Consider the following 19,916-nt stretch of genomic DNA (forward strand, 5'->3'; position numbering starts at 1 on the left):
TGCCAGAATTTTCCCTTCCCTCCAGCGGTGGGGTTTGAGGCAGGCGGGGATGGAGAATTTGAGGGGAGGAACAAAATCAATTTCCCGATGGCGAAAAATGACAGCTGCAGCTTGCGGTCCCCACTGTCATGGTGGCATAGTGGTGGGCAGCCATTCCCACTGAAGGTTGTCAGGAAGCAGATTAGCACATCATTAATGGTATTCGAATCAGCATCAGACCAGAATGTTCCTCCCACCAGCTAATCCTCTGCCCCGCCAGCAGGAATTCACGCCAGTCTGATTCACGACCAGACCTGAAAAGCCCTGGTCTGGATCACCAAAGGACCACAGGTAGGTAGGGTGCGCAATGACTGGGGGTGGGGGTGGGTTGCTGGAAGACAAATAGCGGGTGGGAAACCAGGGAGACTTGGAGTGGTGGCGGGGGGCGGTGTGTGGGAAACCTGGGAGACTTGGTGGTGGGGGGGTTGGGGTATATTCAGAGGGAGGGTCTGTGCTGGGATTTTGGGCGGCAAACTGAGGGTACCAGTAGTGGGAGTTTCAAGTCTGAAGAAGAGTCACACAGTCTCAAAGTGTTAACTCTGTTTCTCTCTTCACAGATGCTGCCCGATCTGCTGAGTTTTTCCACCATTTTCTGTTTTTATTTCAGATTTCCAGAATCCTCAGTATTTTGTTTTTATCTGGCAGAGACTGGGTGTTCAGCCGAACCAGTGTCCACACTCTGCCTCATGGAGACTTCAATGCGCTCACATGTCAGAGCCACTACATCAGAGAGGATACAGATGGACTCCTCCACCTCTTGTGCCGCTCTCTTGAGAGCCTCTGACAACTCTGCCTGATGTTTCCCTGCATCTCACTCATATTCCAGCATCTTCTCCATGACCGCTTTCAGAGGCTCATCGTCTGACTCAGACTTAGCAGGGGTCCAGCAGTCCTCTGAGTGCCAGGGACCTTGGCTGTCACTGCTTCCTCCTGTTGTGGACACATATTTGTAAGGTGCCCACCAGAGAGCAAGCCCGAGCCTAAACTAGGTCTATGAGCCACTGAGGTGTGTGTCTCTTGGCTGGTAGAGGGTGCAGAGGTGTGTGTTTCTGGGCTGGTGGAGGGTGTAGAGGTGTGTGTCTCTGGGCTGGTGGAGGGTGTAGAGGTGTGTGTCTCTGGGCTGGTGGAGGGTGTAGAGGTGTGTGTCTCTGGGCTGGTGGAGGGTGTAGAGGTGTGTGTTTCTGGGCTGGTGGAGGGTGTAGAGGTGTGTGTTTCTGGGCTGGTGGAGGGTGCAGAGGTGTGTGTCTCTGGGCTGGTGGAGGGTGCAGAGGTGTGTGTCTCTGGGCTGGTGGAGGGTGTAGAGGTGTGTGTCTCTGGGCTGGTGGAGGGTGTAGAGGTGTGTGTTTCTGGGCTGGTGGAGGGTGCAGAGGTGTGTGTTTCTGGGCTGGTGGAGGGTGCAGAGGTGTGTGTTTCTGGGCTGGTGGAGGGTGCAGAGGTGTGTGTCTCTGGGCTGGTGGAGGGTGCAGAGGTGTGTGTTTCTGGGCTGGTGGAGGGTGTAGAGGTGTGTGTTTCTGGGCTGGTGGAGGGTGCAGAGATGTGTGTCTCTGGGCTGGCGGAGGGTGTGGATAAAGGTAGCTCCAATAGCACTCAGGAAGCTGGACACCGTCCAGGACTACATAGGCCACTTGATTGACAGCCCATTCAGGACCCTCAACATTGAGTCCCTCCACCACCGACCCCTTGGCAGCTGTATGTGCTCTGTGAATGATGCACTGCTGCTGCTTCAGCAGCACCCTGAGGCCCATGAGCTCTAGCAGCTAGAAGGAAAGGGCAGCAGAGGCATGGCATCAGCAGCATCTGCAAGTTGAGTGCTTCAGGTAGTTAAGTGGAGGAAGGGAAAGAGGTGTTTGATTGCTTTTGTCTGAACTTTATCAGCCTCCAGGAATTGATTCTTGCTCTGCTCGGGGAGAAGAAGCTGGTTAATTGGTAAGTGTCTGGTAAGTGATTAAGGTTTATTCTATTCCTAAGGCTCAGAATAGTGTATTTTCAGCGAGAGATTAGCGGGAGAGGATAAAAGGCATGGATTGAGGGGCCTACCTGCAGTGAGACCAGCGGCGGAGTGATGTCACGAACCACAATGTAACACGAGTGAAGGGAAAGCAGCTGATGGGTGAGGAGGATTGCTGAGTAATTCTAGTTTTTAAAGTAAGAGTAAGGTCTTTAGTTTGTGTTTAGGTCTCTAATCTTTTTTTTCTCTCTTTTTCTTAAAAATAGCTTCTTAAGTATAAGATCGATACTGGTGCAAGTAAACTAATTACAATAAAGTGTAAAGAGCAGGAGATTCTTCAAGTGTAAAGAGTAAGGATACTAGAGTAATTAATAAATAAATTAAATAAAATATATCCCAGTGAGGAAGAAGGATTCTAGGAAGGGGATAAACCAACTATGTAGACGCAGTTGCTCCGGCTGCACATGATGAGTCCTGTAGTGAGTCTGAGGATGAGCACGCACAGGGAAATGCTGAGGGGATAGACGCTGACCCAGGCAGACTCCAGGGAGGCGGGGACACCCGGGAGGCTTTAATCCAAAGAACCTTCAGCTAGCCTACCACAGATGGACCTTCAACACACGCCTGGGCTACAGGCTCCACACTCGATACCTAAATCTGCCTGGATACTAACATTAACTGAGGCCCTTGTCAATAAAGCTCAAACTCAAACAACTCACTCATAACACCATGGGTTCCCATCCACTTGCGGAAGTAAGGAATCACCCTGAGGCATGGCAACATGTCAAAACTTATTGAGAGAACAAATGTAACTTCATAAACCAAAAAAATAGGTGTTGGACATCACATCAAGTCTTCAATAAACTACAATGAGCCAACATAAAAGCATCTGTGAGAAACCCGTGGCGTGCCTAAGATGCCTTAAATTTACGCATATGGGTGCTACGCCTAGGTACTCCCCCCTCGCTGGCACTGGCATCTGAGACAGCCTGCTCACTGTGCTGTCCGGTTGGTGGTCGTCCTCTGGCCCATGGAGCCTTTGATGGCCCTGCCTGGGAGGGAGCGGCCAGTTCCACAGCTGGCACCTCCCCAGTCACTGCAGCCTCATCAGGTGCCACAGTCACTGGCAGAGGGGCGGAGGAGCTGCTGCCCTCATCCGGAGCGCCCTAAGAGGAGCCCGCAGAGATGACAGGCAACTGCTGCGCCGACGTGAGGTCGCTTCGGACCTCCCTGCTCACCATAGATGGATGGGCACCGAGCTGGGATACTTTGTGCTCAAACCATCTCCCATACGGGCAATAACCAGCTGAGGCCAATGCCACTGTGAGGGCTTGCAGGTCCGAGCGCAACACCAGGAGGCCCTGATTGTTCTCCTGGAGGAGCCTCTCCACGAGAGTCGCCACCCTCCCCATGGAGGAAGCATGGCACTCGGCTATGAGGCTCAATGCATCAGTGAGGCTCCACGTGGACTCCACAAGCACGGGTACCATGCTACGCATAGCCTCATGTATCTCCGCCAGATCCTCCCGCATACTCTGCTGCACTGCCCGCGTTTGCTGCCTCACAGACGACTCCAGAGGCACATCATCAGCCACCAACCGAACATATGCCTGGTCCCAGCAGTCCTCCGACTGCCGGCGCCCTGGGCACTCTCTGTCTCTGCCTGCAACTCAAGCAAGTGTGAAGTGCCCTCACTGCCGTGCCCCTGGATACTAGCCAAAGATCTAATTCCCACCGAGGTGCTAATATCTGCACTGGTGCCTGCCCTGTCAGAGATGGTGTGACGTTGGTGAGTGGATTTCCTCTAGGTCCTCAGGGGTGAGAGGTGGCCCCTCTGCCTCCTCCTCCCGGCCCTGCTCCAGTGATGCTGAAGGGAAGAACAAGGACATTTGATTAGTTACAGTGTAGACAATGCGAATTTGCATGCTGCTCCCCTGGATCATTATGTGCTCATCCTTCCATTATCAATGGTCAACCCATGTTACAAACTTCAATCGCTGAGCATTCAGCAGTGCCATGGCTGCTGGGACACACATGGTGACCTAAGTGCTCGCCAAACATACCTCCCCGTGGCACCCCAGCCTCACCACCACCGGTGGACCTGTGGGCATGGCGCCTCTGCAGATCCATGGCCTGCTGCTCAAAAGGTGTTAGGATCGCCAACTGGGCCTGGCCTCCGCCAGTCCACATCCGCTCAGTGGAATTGTGTGCAGACTTTTCCTGGAAAGGAGAGAAGATCATTGATTAGTCCAGTCTGCACCTGAATTCCCATCGTATCCCAGCCAACACATCCAGAGTGGGACATTGCAGGGATCCAGTTCTTCGTTACCCCGCAGCTGCCGCACACTCACACAAAGAAGCCAGGGCTGACCCTCCCCTTGCCCAAATGCTGCCTCCTTCACATGTGACACCACAAGGTGTACCTTTGCTGAGCAAGGAGGCACAAGCACGTGGAACGCAAAGACCAGCAGATGGATTGGTGCCCCGCCACCTGGAAGCTCCCTCCCAGCATGTTAGCACCCTGACTTTGACATGCTTACCAGTTCCAGCACTGCGCCTAGGTGCAGATCCTTGACTTTCACCCTCATTCTATACTCTGGGTGTCAGTGTCACACGTGCTGTGGGTGCAGAACCCATCTCAGCACAACCCTCTCAGGGTGAACTAGGCATGGGCAATATCTGCTGGCCCACCCAGTGAGAGAAACATGCCATGGGGGATTCAATACTGTAACTTTACTCAGAGTTGCCGGGTGGGGGAGGCTGGGGGGAAAGGGTGATGGCTGCATTAAGTGACCTCAGCCAACATGGTACTCACCCTTCCCGAGCGCAGGAGGTCAATGAACCTTTTGCGGCACTGGAGCCATGTGCGCCAAACCACACCATGGAAGCTCAAATTCTCGGCCACCTCCTCCCAGGCACATTTGGTCAGGTGGGGGGGGGGTGGGGGGGGGGGGGGGGGGGGGGGGGGTGGGGTGGTGGGTGGGGTGGGGGGGGGCCTCCACCTCCCGTCCCTTGGAAGAAGGACCTCCCACCGCACTGCCACCCCTTCCAGGAGGGCAGCTAGGCACTCGTCGGAAAAATGAGGGGCACACTGCCCTGCTGGCCTACCCTCCAGCCTGGCCTGCCCCACTGGCCTACCCTCCAGCCTGGCCTGCCCCGCTGGCCTACCCTGCAGCCTGGCCTGCCCCAATGGCCTACCCTCCAGCCTGGCTTGCCCCAATGGCCTACCCTCCAAACTTAAGTGCTGCACATTACTCCTCTGCTGTGCTCTTCTCCCAGCCATTGTGAGCAGCCTTGAAAATGCTGCCAGGCCTTCATTTAAACAGGCCACCGGGTCACCATTGGACCTGACAATCTGTGCATGCCCGCAGCCGCCCGCCCACTCCCACTATCCTCAAGAGTCATGAACTATGCTGGGCGGGCCTTAAGTGGCCCACCTGCGTAAAATGGCAGTGCGGACCCGATCGCGGGTGGCGATCAGGTCCACGCCCGCTCCCACATCGCCTGCCGGACATGGGGAAAATTCTGCCCAAAGAGCCTGCAGAGGGATATAGGCAGGTTAAGTGAGCAGGCGAAGACTTGGCAGGTAGAATATAATGTTGGAAAATGTGAAGTTATGCACTTTGGAAGGATGAATAGAAGAGCTGAATATTATTTAAGTGGAGAAAGATTGCAGAAATCTGCAGCACAAAGGGATTTGGGTCCCTCATACATGAACGACAAAAAGCTAACATACAAGTTCAGCAGGTAATAGGGAAGGCAAATGGAATGTTGGCCTTTATTTCAAAGGAAATGAAGTATAAAAATAGGGAAGTCTTGCTAAAACTATACAAGATACTAGTTAGACCAGACCTAGAGAACTGGTGGCAGTTTGAGTTGTCTTCCATTTTTGTGTCTCCTGCGCATGCGCGGCTGGGAGACGGTTGCACATGTGCAGTTAATTGATTTCATGCATGCTCTGGCCATGAAAGGGGCGCACATGCACAATTTATCCATTTTCCTGTCTTCAGGCCGAGAACCGGCCCTGCGCACATGTGCAGAAGAAATGGAAAAAGAAAAATGAAGCAGTGCTAAACTGCAGGTCAGGTGACCTGAAAAGAGCTCCATTTGTGAGAAGGAAGCAGGACACGGGGAGAGGGACCAGGAGAAGGTCCCAAAAAAAGACAAAGATCCAAAACCAGGGAATGAGGCAGAAATGGATCCCAGAAGAATGTCCCAGGTAAGGGATGAGGACAGAGGTCAGAAACAGAGAGAGAGCTGCAGGGAGCAGACTTGAAGCAAAGTGGTCTCGAGAGAAGCCTGAAGATCCAAGAAGACAGCTGAAGGTTGGTGACTCTATGCTGTGGACACATCTGTCATTTACTTTGGAGTGTGGTGTGTCTGACCACAGTTCACCAGTTGGTTCACATGTACCACGTATTTCCCTGAATATTAGAGTATAAGACAGTTACGGCAAATTGTTTACCTTTCTGAATTTGTATGTATCTGTAAAAATGTATCTGGGGTGAAGGTACCATGAATATTTGAATCATTTTCTTGTGTTTGTATCGAGATCTGTCCAAACTTCAAGTCTGGTGTAATATAGTTCATTTTTCTTGTTTCATAGATGTTTTATTCTTCTTGTTAAAAGTTCATCAATAGACTGTTCAGTAACTTACTTCCACGGTTTGCATAAAATAGATAAAAGTTAGGATCTATCAAGCCAGGTTTCACTCTGGGATCTGACTTGTCCAGTATTAACATCAGCTGGGATTGTAATACTTGCAGGTAAAGGAATTAGACTAAGTGAAAAAGGAAACACTACTCTGTGCAATAATGTGGTTTCTAACAGAGGTAAAGTCATGTCAGAGATTTGCTACGTACTACCAACTCAGAATGAAAGGGAGGACAGGATCATTTATGAATGATAAGGAGCATATGTGAACAGAGGAAGGTTAAATTAATGAGTTGATGTGAACACAGAAAATTATATTAATTAACCTATGTGAACAGAGGAAGGTTATCTTAATTGTTGAGTTGAACCAACTAAGTATGAATTGGGAATGCTAAAGCAGGTTAGAGTAAGAACTGGTAAATGTAATGCACAATTGCGTCATGGCCCAGTGCATCAGAGAACCCAAAAGAGGCAGTTCTCAGTTTGACATATTGATGACCTGACAGTTGACAGGAAGTGGAATTTGAGGTCTCTCTTAATGCTTGTCATTACAACATGATCCAATTCATTATATCTATCAGATTCAACATTGCCGGCTACTATAGCCTAAATGTGTATAAATTTAAAAAGGTTGGCTACTAGATTTGAGAGAAATTGTTTATTAACATCCCAATCCTCTCTGAAGGAATGGTATCCATCCTGTGTCAGTGAGAGATTGGGATGAAATTTGTGAAATGCTGGCAATCATCAAAGGGAGTCACCAAATGTTGAGAAGGTGTCCTTAGGTTGGAAACATGGTATTACGTTCATTAAGGGATCTGGGCAACTAAAGACCCAGCAGTTTTGCATCAAAATTTGGTAAAGCAATGAAATTGATGATCAAAAACAAATCTAAGGACTATTTGTATGTGAATCATCTAATGGATTGCATGGCTTTAGAGGCAAAAGTTTCTGCCTGAGTTATCACTGACTTTATTGAGAAAGTGGAGTCTGGAAATCCATATGATGTGCCTTTAGGTTTCCAAAAGGCCTTTGATAAAATTCTTTTAAAACTGAAACCCAAAATGGAGGCATAAGAACATAAGAAATAGGAACAGGAGTAGGCCACTCGGCACCTCGAGCCTGCTCCACCATTCAGTAAGATCATGGCTGATCTTGTGTTTCAATTTCCACATTCCCATCTAACCCCCATAACCTTTGATTCCCTTGCCTAACAAGAATATATCTGCCTCTGCCTTATAAGGAATTGATTAAAGAAAAGAAAACAGCAAGTACAGTACAGGAGTTTTTATGGAAGCGGTGAGCAGAGAGGGACCGAATGGCCTTGATCATCTGTACCTACCTTGGCATCTTGTCAAAGCATTGTTCCTCCACAAAGCTTATGCTTACCTTAATTTTTCTCAGAGGGACTAGCGCTTGATATTGAAAGTCTTGAAACTGTGTTTGGGGCCCCAAGTACAGCTCCCTGAGCTCCAGCAAATTCTCAAAAGCACCTAATCAAAAACAAAGCTTATTACAAAAATATTCCTTTTATATCAATATATAACATTTTGAATTACACCAGGGTAGATTTTTGGCTTCATAATTGAGCATTAACCTGACAGAACAGATTATCCACCCACCATAGAAGCAACATGATTTTGATACCCAGCTAATGCAGATGAAAATTCAGCCCACTGCCTGTGAACCTGAAAGAAAAACTGTTACATATTAATATGATGAATCTTATAAAGAAAGATTTTTACAAATTTGTGCTTCTACTGTGCACCTTTGCACTCCAGGAATGCATATCGGAGAGGTGGGCACAGAGGTCAGTGGGTCTCCCAGGATTTCTCATCTATTGGCAAAAAATCAAGCAGAATTTGCAACCCCTCCAACCTTACCTTTCCTCTATGTGATCCAATACACCCCGCTCAGCAACTGGACACCTTCAGGGAGTACATCAAAATAGATTTTTAATATTCCAAAATCCGTAATTTTGAAGCTGTTGTTAAAACCCTATTTAGCATCATGGCAATGAATTAAACAAATCATTAGTAACTCACAGGCTCAAGCATTTGCACTAGTGCCTAGATTTTTCTAGTAGATGTGGCCACTTTTATGATGCACAAAAATGGTTTGGGAGTTAGTGAAATTCATGCATTTTGTTATTATTTCACACTTCCAGCATCCGTGGTATTTTGCCTTTAGTCCCACTATACCGTGCCCATTCCCCATAACCATGCACATGTTTCCCATTCAAGTATCTACCCAATTCTCCCTTGAATTTAATCACCAATTACCTTATTAACTGTTTTATCTGTTCATACTTTGTTTCAAGTTTTTCTCCTTGTCACCCATCTTTGCCCTTCTTTCCACCCCGCCACCCACCCCCATCTGCCCAATAGAACATTTTCTGAATTCAACACCGTTATCTTGCAAGTTATGATTCGCGTAGGTAATTTTGCAACCAGTTTCATTATCGAAGCGATATCGGAATGGGACTTTTTAACATGCATTTTCTGTAATCAATGTTAACGCTTATCTTGCAAATCGTGTGAGGAAAATGTCAGCTTTCAAGCCCCACTCCTGACAATTGAGCCCATAATCTGGGCAAACATTTCAGTACAGTCTCAGCGAGTGCTGGCAGCATGGGTTGGAAATTTGTTGGGAAGTAAGGGGCAGAGCGTGGGGATAAAATGTATCTACTGAAATTGGCAGGATGAGATGAATGGTGTTCCTACAGCATCCATTGTAAGGCCTCGGTTTTTCATCATACTTACCAAAGTCTTGAAAGAGGAATATAGAGGGTTACATAGCCAAGTTGGAAGATGCCACCAAGTTGGGAAAGAAAGAAAGACTTGCATTTCTATGGCTCCTTTTGAAGCCTCAGGTTGCACCCAGGTGCTTTACAGGCAATGAAGTACTCTTTGAAGTGTGGTGGTTGTTGTTGGAAATGTGGCAGCCAATTTGTGCACAGCAAGCTCCAACAAGACAATGTGATAATAACTAAATAATCCAAATGAAACTGACCAAATTTTGGTGATTTTGATTTATGAATAGATACGGGCCCAGAATACCAGGGTGAACTCCCCTGATGAGGTGGGATCTTTTGCATCCACCTGAGTGGGCAGATGGTCTCTCAGTGTGACAGCTCATCCAAAACATAGGAGATCTAATAATTGGAGCTGGAAATTACAAAGAACATAGACAGATTAAGCAAGTGGGAAAAACTATGACAAATGGAGTTCAATGGTGGGTAGTGTGAGGTTGTCCACTTTAGATCAAGAAAGACAAGGCAGGGTATTTTCTAAATGATAAGAAGCTAGAAACTGCAGAGGAACAAGGAGATTTGAGTATGCCAAGTACACAAATCTCTAAAAGCAACTGGATGGGGACAAAAAGCAATCTGAAAGGCTATTGGTCTTTATCTCAAGAGGACTAGAATACAAAGGGAAAGATGTTCTGCTTTTGTTATACAGAGCCTTGGTCAGATTGTGTTCAGTTCTGGGCACTATAGTGCAGGAAGAATATATTGGCCTGGAGGGGATGCAGCACAGATTCAGACTGATACTGGGGCTGAAAGGGTTAACTTACAAGGACAGGTTGCATAAACCTACCTTGTATTCGTTGGTTACATAGAATTTACAGCATAGAAACTGGTCTCTGTCGGTGGTCCACAGGAACCATAGGAAGGTTCACTCAACTGATTTCTGGAATGAGGGGGTTATCCTATGAGGAAAGGTTGGACAAGTTGGGCCTGTATCAATTGGAGTTTAGAAGAATGAGAGGTGATTGAAACATATAAGATCCTGAAGGGACTTGACAGAGTGGATGCTCAGATGATGTTTCCCCTTATGCAAGAAGCTAGAACTAGGGACCACAATTTAAAAATAAGGCTTCTTCCATTTCAGACAGAAATGAGGAGATTTTTTTTTTCTCTCAGAGGTCGTGAGTCTGTGGGGCTCTCTTCCCCAGAGAGTGGTGGAGGTTGGGTCACTGAATATTTTTAAGATTCAGTTAGATTATTCTTGATTGACAAGGGAGTCAAAGGGTTTGGAGGATAGGAAGGAAAGTGGAGTTGAGGCCACAACCATATCAGCCATGATCTTATCAAATAGCGGAGAAGGTTCGAGGGGCTGAATGACCTACTCCTGCTCCTAATTCGTATGTACGTATGTGTATATATATGATTCCACATATGTTGTTCATAATCTAGTGTCTCATATTACCATCAGAAATTGCTGATGCTTCAAGCTAGTATTGGTGAAAAACAGTTGAACAAAAAAATTACAGCACAGGAGAAAGCCAGTCAGCCCGTTGTGCCGGTGCTGGTGCTGGTGCTGGTGCCAGGTTTTCAACCTTTCCCCAGATTAGTGGCAGACGTGTTTCATTCTGCAGCACTGATCTACATCATCACAGAACCATAGTAAAAGTACAGCGCAGAAAGAGGCCATTCAGCCCATCGTGTCTGCGCCAGTCAAAAAAAAAAGAAAAAAAGAAACTAGCCACTCATTTTAATCCCACTTTCCAGCAACTGGTCCACAGCCTTGCAGGTTACAGCACTTCAGGTGCATACTCAGGTACCTTTTAAATCATCTTGATAAGCACAAAGCTAGCATAATCAAAACATAAACATTTAGTAAAAAGCATTTATTTTAGTATACCACAAATTAATGAGCATCATATGATTGATATACTGGATACATATCCAGTACAATTTTAGAATGATGAATGCCAAAGAATGTGTCATTCACTAGAACTCCTAATAAATCCAGCCGATTCAAACTAATCATTACCCGGGCAACTGACCAGGTATCTAATCACAAAGCGATCAGGTTTCTCATCGTGTGCAGCACTGCAACTTGTCATCTAAAGCCACAGGCCGAGATTCCCTGTGCCTGCTGCCGTCGGGTGTGTTCAGTGGTGTGAGCGGACAACATAGCAAGGAGGCTATGGGGGGGCCAGCGGGGGGCTGGGGGTGGGGGACAGGGGGTTGCGGGGGCAAGGGCTGCCCTGCAGTTAGGGGTAGTGCACAAGCACATGCAGTGGGGGGTGGTGTGGGGGTGGTGGGCGAGGGAAGCGGCTAAGCATTAGGGGCACCTTGTATAAAGCGACGATTCCTGTGCAGCTGAGACAGTTCAGGCGCAGCCACATTGATGTGATTGGAATTGGGCCTCTAGCCTCTCTGCCCACCCAAGCAATGCAGAGGCATGAAAGTGCCATCAAGGGCTCCAGAGCTTTTCACTCCTTTGGCACAGACTGCAAACTAATGAGCATTTTAGTGGACTGCAGAACAGTTGGACAACTGGGCACATGGTACAATCTCCTTGTTAAAGCTGCCCATGGAGCAGTCACTGGTGGAGTCACTCACAGCCCCTTGTAATGTCATCAACCCGGTTTGGACCAGTCTCCCCCATGGTTCAAACTAACAGTGCAGCCTTGCAGTGTGGGTTAGGAGAATGCCTGCGCCTGAGCTGAAAGCACAGCATGCAGTCCAATGGGCAAAGCTGCTGCCAATCGGTAGGGTGGAGTGGGGCAGATGTGGGTGTGGTTTCAGGCTGCCATGCAGCGCACTAATCTCTGGCCATCAAAATTGTGATTTGGCCAGCACTCTCCAGAATGCATCAAGGAGCCATCAGACGTTACCAGGACAGGTTCTTAATACACCCAGGCTAACCCACACATCTCTCTCTTTCATCCTGCAGGAGGAGTATACAAGGATCATGGAGCCTGGTGAACTAGCTGTGTGCCACATGGCTTACAGAGAGTGGAGACAACTGAGAAGAGAGTGACTGAGGCACTTGGCTGCGCAGAGGCAGGAGCAGCACCCTCTTGAAGAATGGACGGCTGGGGTTCCCGCACATGCCGCTGAAGAGCCACAGCCGACGCCTAGCGACACCCAGGGTCTATAGACACTGCCTTCCATTCCTGCAGATGACCGAGAACCAGTGTCGCCAAAGACTACACATATCTAGGGAACTTGTCGGTCACATCTGCCAGCTACTGCAGGATTTGGCACCACAGGGACATGGAGGGCATCATGGCCAGTGGCCATGAAAGTGACTGCGATGCTCAATTTCTATGCCAGTGGCTCCTTTCAGGGCTCCACAGGTGACCCCTGTGGGATTTCACAAGCCTCCACACACAAATGCATCCATGAGGTCACAGATGCCATCTTCGCGAAGGCACACAACTTTGCATTTTTCCCAGGACCTGGAGAGCCATGATACAAGAGCAATTGGATTTGCCCAGATCTTGGGTTTCCGACAGGTGCAGGGAGTGATCGACCGCACTCATGTGGACCCAGATCTCCATGGCAACAAGCGGTCAATTATGTCAATTGCAAGGCCTTCCATTTGCTGAATGTACAGCTGGCTTGTAACCACTACAAACACATTCTGCAGGTCTGTGCACAGGGAGTGTCCACAACTCCTACATTCTCAGTCGGTCACGGATCCCTGACGTCTTCCAGGGTCCACAGAAGCTGCAGGAATGGTTCCTCAGGGACAAGGGCTACCCACAGAGGACGTGGCTGATGACACCCGTGCAGCGGCCTCAGACTGCAACAGAGTGAAGTTATAATGAGGCTCATGCAGCAACTTGTAACTTGGTGGAGCAAACCATTGTGATGCTGAAAATGAGGATCCGGTGCCTGGACCAGTCTGGGGGATCCCTGCAATACAGTCCACAGAGGGTGTCATGCATCATTGTCGTCTGCTGCACCCTTTGCAGTTCCAAGTTGTAACAGAGAGAGGAACTTGCTGAGGAGAAGATGGAGGAGCTGCATGTCTCCTCCGATGAGGGGGACATCGACGGGCATGAGGATGAGGAGGTCCTCGAAGACGACAATGACAGGGATAAGGCCCTTGCACTGGCTAGACATAAGGCAGGAACGCTTGGGAGGTCCTCATAGCTGCTAGATTTATGGAGAATGATGACAACATGCAGTGAGGAGACACCGTAGATCCTCACATTGCATCTGTGAACGTTTGACTCCAGTCTGGCTTATGGCAGCGCGAATAACCTCTGGGAGAATGCTCCTGTCATAGAGATGCAGTTGAGGCCCTAATAGTCGCTTGATTGCAGGAGGATAATGACAACATGCAGTGAGGACACTCCACAAATCTTCACATTGCTTCCGTGAATGTCTGACTCCTGTTTGGCTGAGGTCTCTGTGATCCGGGTCATATCATAGAGATGCAGCCATGAAACTTTAGAAGCATCTGATCCTTTGTCGACCTTCAGCACCTCACCCATTCAGGAGCACAGGGTCACTGGTCACAGATGCTGAAGAGATGGGGGCCAGCCCCACCTTAAAGGTGCTGCGAGCACACAGAGAGAATGCCGAACTCTGTGGCGCTAGCCGACTACATCCTGGCAGCAACGACAAGCACCATTGAGGTGCAGGCATCAGCAATATGTCCAGGGAGTATGAGGACGGACCATCACTTTGGTCTGAAGGCTGCACAGAGCACAGGGAAGAGGCCCTGGACTGAGACACCTGCCTTTATCTTGTGCAGGAACGTTTCACATCTGAGTGACAAGAACATAGGCAGGGAGACATTGTTGGGAGTACGAGAGATTAACACCCATGCCCAGGCTGTGCAACTACATCTTCTGAACTTTCCTAACCCTGCCGCTACGTCTTGCTGCTCCCGGGACATCCACAGCGGTGGAGGCAGCCTGCTGACTGTGACGCCCTGTCTGCGATGACCTAGATGGTGTCCCCTGGAAGGCCAAGACCTGGAGGGCCCTGGCCTGCTTTTGGGATCCTGCTGTGTGGCAGCGGCACCCTCCTCACCCTGTGGAGATGGAGCTGCTGAGGTCACAGGAAGTGGGGATTCGGATGGGCCGGTCACCCCCAGAGTCACCTGGATGGATGGCCCCAGTGGGGTACACCTGCTGATCTTCCTCCCTATAGGTGCCCAAGGGCCCCTGGCTGACTCCTTGAGGAGAAGGGGTAACTGGAGTGAGATCGAGCTGCCAGGCACCCCTTCCGTGTACGCACTGCTGGAGGTCAACTATGGCATCAGTGATGGAGTTCAGCCCACACAGCAGTACAGGAGCGACGTCCTGGACTACGGTCTCCATAGCAGCCCCCATCCTACCAATGTTGACTTCGGTGCATTGCAATGCTGGCGCTATCACCTCAGCCTGAACATGAACGGACTCCTCCATCGTGCCTTGCAATCTGAAGAGTGTGGCGGACATCCCTTCCTGATGTTTCCGAGCTTGCCTTTGCAGCTCCAGCAACTGTGGTATGACCGAGTCCAGAGGCTCGTCATCTGACTCAGACTCAGCAACGTTCTGGCCTCCAGCAATCCTCTGAGTGCCGGACACCTGGGAAGTCCCTGCCTCCACCTGCTGTGGATCAGAAAGTGCGATGTGCTCACCAGATTGTGGTCCCGAGGCTACTCTAAAGTTAGGTTCCACCAAGGTTTATGTTTCTCTGCTGGTGGAGGGTGTGGGTGAGCGCAGAGACGGGATCTCAAGGCGAGTGCCTTCAGATTCCTCTTCGGAGATTTCTTTGTGGCTTTATTGGAAGCCCTGGGTCATGTACTCTGTCAGCTGTTTCCCAGATGTGCCTGCGAAAGCAAGGGGAGATAATTAGTTCATGGCAGTGGCCTGTGAAACAGGACACATCACTCACAGAATGGTTGTCTGATGGATGTTGCACTGCTGGACCCTTAGTTGATAGAGCACCGCTGACCTCACCGTCAGTACAGGAACGGTCCAGATCCTCGGCGGCCAGCTGGATGGCTCTGTTTTCAAAGTCCATGAGGACCTTGATTTCAGGCATTCCTCCACAAGTCTGTGATCTCTCCCTGTTGTTGTGTGCCAGCTTGTCCTGCATGAATAGAGATGGAGAGAGTGTAAACAAGGCGCCTGCCAGGCCAGATGATAAATATGCCTGGCATGTGTGGGTGGTGAGTGGTCCCACGGATGCGATGAGAACAATGAAGATGTGTATGAGAGAGTGAATAGTGACGTCCCTGAACTGGCAGTGAATGAGGGCCTGTGGATATGAGATGGGTTTGTGAGTGTGTGAGTTGAGAGTAATGGGAAGAGTAACTTACCCTGGCGGAATGGAAGAGATCATTCATCCTCTTGCAGCACTGGGTGGCTGTCCTCTTTTGAAGGACGTTGGCACTCACCACCACTGGCACTGCCTCCCAAGCCAGCTTAGTGGTGTTACTGTCCATTCTGCGGCCAGAGCGAGGATAGAGATCATCATGGCGGGCCTTTGCTGTGTCCAAAAGGTCTTTGACGGACGCGTCATTGAACCTGGGGGTTGCAGTCTTTTTGCCTTTCGGGGCCATGTCTTCTTTGCAGCAGTTGTGGGCTGGAGGCATTGAGAGGCGTGAGCATGGCTGGACTTTAAATATGGTGCCCGGTGTGATGAAGCAGTGAAGTGGTGGCATGACGGGTGAATGAGAGTCTGCCTGCCATGAAAACATAGAAACATGGAAACATAGAAACTAGGAGCAGCAGTAGGCCATTTGGCCCTTCAAGCCTGCTCCGCCATTCATTATGATCATGGCTGATCATCCAACTCATCAAATATCCTCCTCCCGCTTTCTCCCCATAGCCTTTGATCGCTTTTGCCCCAAGAGCTATATCTAATGCCTTCTTGAAAACATACAATGTTTTGGCCTCTACTACTTTCTGTGGTAGCGAATTCCACAGGCTCACCACTCTCTGGGTGAAGAAATTTCTCCTCATCTCAGTCCTAAATGGTCTACCCCGTATCCTCAGACTGTGACCCCTGGTTCTGGACTCCCCCACCATCAGGAACATCCTTCCTGCATCTACCCTGTCTAGTCCTGTTACAATTTTATAAGTTTCTATGAGATCACCTCTCATTCTTCTGAACTCCAGCGGATATAATCCTAATCGACTCAATCTCTCCTCATATGTCAGCCCCGCCATCCCAGGGATCAGTCTGGTAAACCTTCACTGCACTCCCTCTATAGCAAGAACATCCTTCCTCAGATAAAGAGACCAAAACTGCACACAATATTCCAAGTGTGGTCTCACCAAGGCCCTGTGTAATTGCAGCACGACATCCTTGCTCCTGTATTCGAATCCTCTGGCTATGAAGACCACCTGCTGCCCCTGCATGCTTACCTTCAGTGACTGGTGTACGAGGACACCCAGGTCTTGTTGCACAGTCCCCTCTCTCAATTTATAGCCATTCAGATAATAATCTGCCTTCCTACCTTTGCTACCAAAGTGGATAACCTCACATTTATCCACATTATACAGCATCTGCCATGCATTTGCCCACTCACTCAGCTTGTCCAAATCACACTGAAGCATCTCTGCATCCTACTCACAGCTCACCCTCCCACCCAACTTTGTGTCATCTGCAAATTTGGAGATATTACATTTAGTTCCCTCATCTAAATCGTTAATATATATTGTGAATAGCTGGGGTCCCAGCACCGATCCCTGCGGTACCCCACTAGTCACTGCCTGCCATTCGGAAAAAGACCCGTTTATTCCTACCCTTTGTTTCTTGTCTGCCAACCAGTTTTCTACCCATCTCAATACACTACCCCCAATCCCATGCGCTTTAATTTTACACGCTAATCTCTTATGTGGGACTTGTTCGAAAGCCTCCTGAAAGTCCAAATAAACCACATCCACTGGCTCCCCCTCATCAACTCTACTAGTTACACCCTCGAAAAATTCCAGTAGATTTGTCAAGCATGATTTCCCTTTCATAAATCCATGCTGACTCTGTCTGATTCTGCCACTGTTTTCCAAGTGCTCAGCTATTCAATCTTTTATAATGCACTCTAGAATTTTCCCCACTACCGATGTCAGGCTGACTGGTCTATAATTCCCTGTTTTCTCCCTACCTCCCTTTTTAAATAGTGGGGTTACATTAGCTACCCTCCAATCTGTAGGAACTGTTCCAGAATCCATAGAATCTCGGAAGGTGACCACCAATGCATCCACTATTTCTAGGGCCGCTTCCTTAAGTACTCTGGGATGTAGATTATCAGGCCCTGGGAATTTATCGGCCTTCAATCCCATCAATTTCCCTGACACCATTTCCCTACTAATACTGATTTCTTTCAGTTCCTCCCTCTCACTAAACCCTATGTTCCCCAACATTTCTGGTATGTTATTTGTGTCCTCCTTTGTGAAGACAGAACCAAAGTATGTATTTAGTTGGTCAGCCATTTCTTTGTTCCCCATTATATATTCCCCTGTTTCTGACTGTAAGGGACCTACGTTTGTTTTCACCAATCTTATTCTCTTCACATACCTATAGAAACTTTTACAGTCAGTTTTTATGTTCCCCGCAAGCTTACTCTCGTACTCTATTTTCCCCTTCTTAATCAATCCCTTGGTCCTCCTTTGCTGAATTCTAAAGTCCTCCCAATCCTCAGGTCTGTTGTTTTTTCTGGCCAATTTGTATGCCTCTTCTTTGGATCTAATACTATCTCTAATTTCCCTTCTAAGCCATGGTTTGATCACCTTTCCTGTTTTACTTTTGCACCAGAAAGGAATAAACAATTGTTGCAGTTCATCCATGCGCTTTTTGAATGTTTGCCATTGCCTATCCACCGTCATCCCTTTAAGTAAAGTTTCCCAATCCATCATAGCCAACTCGCGCCTCATACCATCGTAGTTTCCATTATTAAGATTCAGGACCCTAGTTTCAGAATCAACTACGTCACTATCCATATTGATGAAGAATTATGGTCACTCATCCCCAAGGGGCCTCGCACAACTAGTTTGCCAATTATTCCTTTCTTATTACAAAATACCCAGTCTAGGATGGCCTGCTCTCTAGTTGGTTCCTCAATGTATTGGTTCAGAAAACCATCCTATATACACTCCAGGAATTCCTCCTCTACGGTATTGTTACTAATTTGATTTGCCCAATCTATATGCAGATTAAAGTCACCCATAATTACAGATGTTCCTTTATTTCATGCATCTCTAATTTCCTGTTTAATGCCATTCCCAACATCACCATTACTGTTTGGGGGTCTACATGCAACTCCCACTAACATTTTTTGCCCCTTAGTGTTTCTCAGCTCTACCCATACAGATTCCACATCGTCGGAGATAATATCTTTCCTCAATATTGCATTAATTTCCTCTTTAACCAGCAATGAAACTCCACCGCCTTTTCCTTTTTGTCTGTCCTTCCTAAATACTGAATACCCCTGGATGTTCAGTTCCCATCCCTGGTCACCCTGCAGCCATGCCTCCGTAATCCTGACTATATCACACCTGTTTACATCTATTTGCGCGGTTAATTCATCCACTTTATTGCATATGCTCCTCGCGTTAAGGCACAAAACCCTAAGGGTTGTCTTTTTAACATTACTTGCCCCGTTCCCATTATTTTTCACTGAGGCCCTATTTGATTCTTGTCCTTGATTTCCCTGCCTATCACTTTTCTTATTCCCCTTTCTGTCTTTTGTTCTTCTCCTTGATTCCCCCTCCTCTGACTCCTTGCCTAGGTTCCCATCCCCCTGCCATTTTAGTTTAAACCCTCCCCAACCACTCTAGCAAATATTCCCCCTACGATATCAGTCCCGGTCCTGCCCAGGTGTAACACGTTCAGTTTGTACTGGTCCCACCTCCCCCAGAGCTGGTCCCAATGTCCCAGGAATCTGAAACCTTCCACCTCCACACCATCTCTTCCGCCACATATCCACCTGATATATCCTGCTATTTCTGCTCTGACTAGCACGTGGCACTGGTAGTAATCCTGAGATCACTACCTTTGAGGTCCTACTTTTCAACTTACTTCCTAACTCCCTATATTCTGATTTCAGGACCTCATCCCTTTTTTTACCTATGTTGTTTGTACCAATGTGTACCACGACGACAGGCTGTTCACCCTCCCCCTTCAGAATGTCCTGTAGCCGCTCTGAGACATCCTTGACCTTAGCACCAGGGAGGCAACATACCATCCTGGAGTCTCGTTTGCAGCCACAGAAACGCATATCTATTTCTCTTACAATTGAATCCCCTATAATTATTGCATTCCTACACTTTTTACTCCTCCCCTTTACAGCAGAGCCAACCATGGTGCAACGAATTTGGCTGTTGCTGCTTTCCCCTGAGGGGCCATTCCCTCAACAGTATCCAATGCGGTATATCCATTTTACTGGGGAATAGCCACAGGAGATTCCTGCACTGCCTGCCTAGTCCTCTTGCACTGCCTGGTAGTCACCCATTCCCTTCCTGCCTGTGGACTCTTAGCCTACGGTGTGACCACCTCTCTATACTTGCTATCCACGATACTCTCTGCCTCGCGGA

At 48.4% G+C, this 19,916-nt stretch overlaps 1 protein-coding gene across 1 annotated transcript in view; it reads right to left on the minus strand.

The window, feature by feature from the left end:
• The window catches only part of LOC144687239 (uncharacterized), a 43,323-nt gene that overhangs the window by 17,629 nt on the left and 5,778 nt on the right, over positions 1-19,916 (minus strand). Inside the window, exon 3 of the mRNA XM_078553102.1 lies at positions 8,031-8,134. Coding sequence (XP_078409228.1) covers positions 8,031-8,134 — 104 coding nt within the window. The remainder of the gene's footprint in view (positions 1-8,030; positions 8,135-19,916) is intronic.

Source organism: Cetorhinus maximus, chromosome 1, assembly GCF_964194155.1.
Source record: "Cetorhinus maximus chromosome 1, sCetMax3.hap1.1, whole genome shotgun sequence".
NCBI classification, from domain to species: Eukaryota; Metazoa; Chordata; class Chondrichthyes; order Lamniformes; family Cetorhinidae; genus Cetorhinus; species Cetorhinus maximus.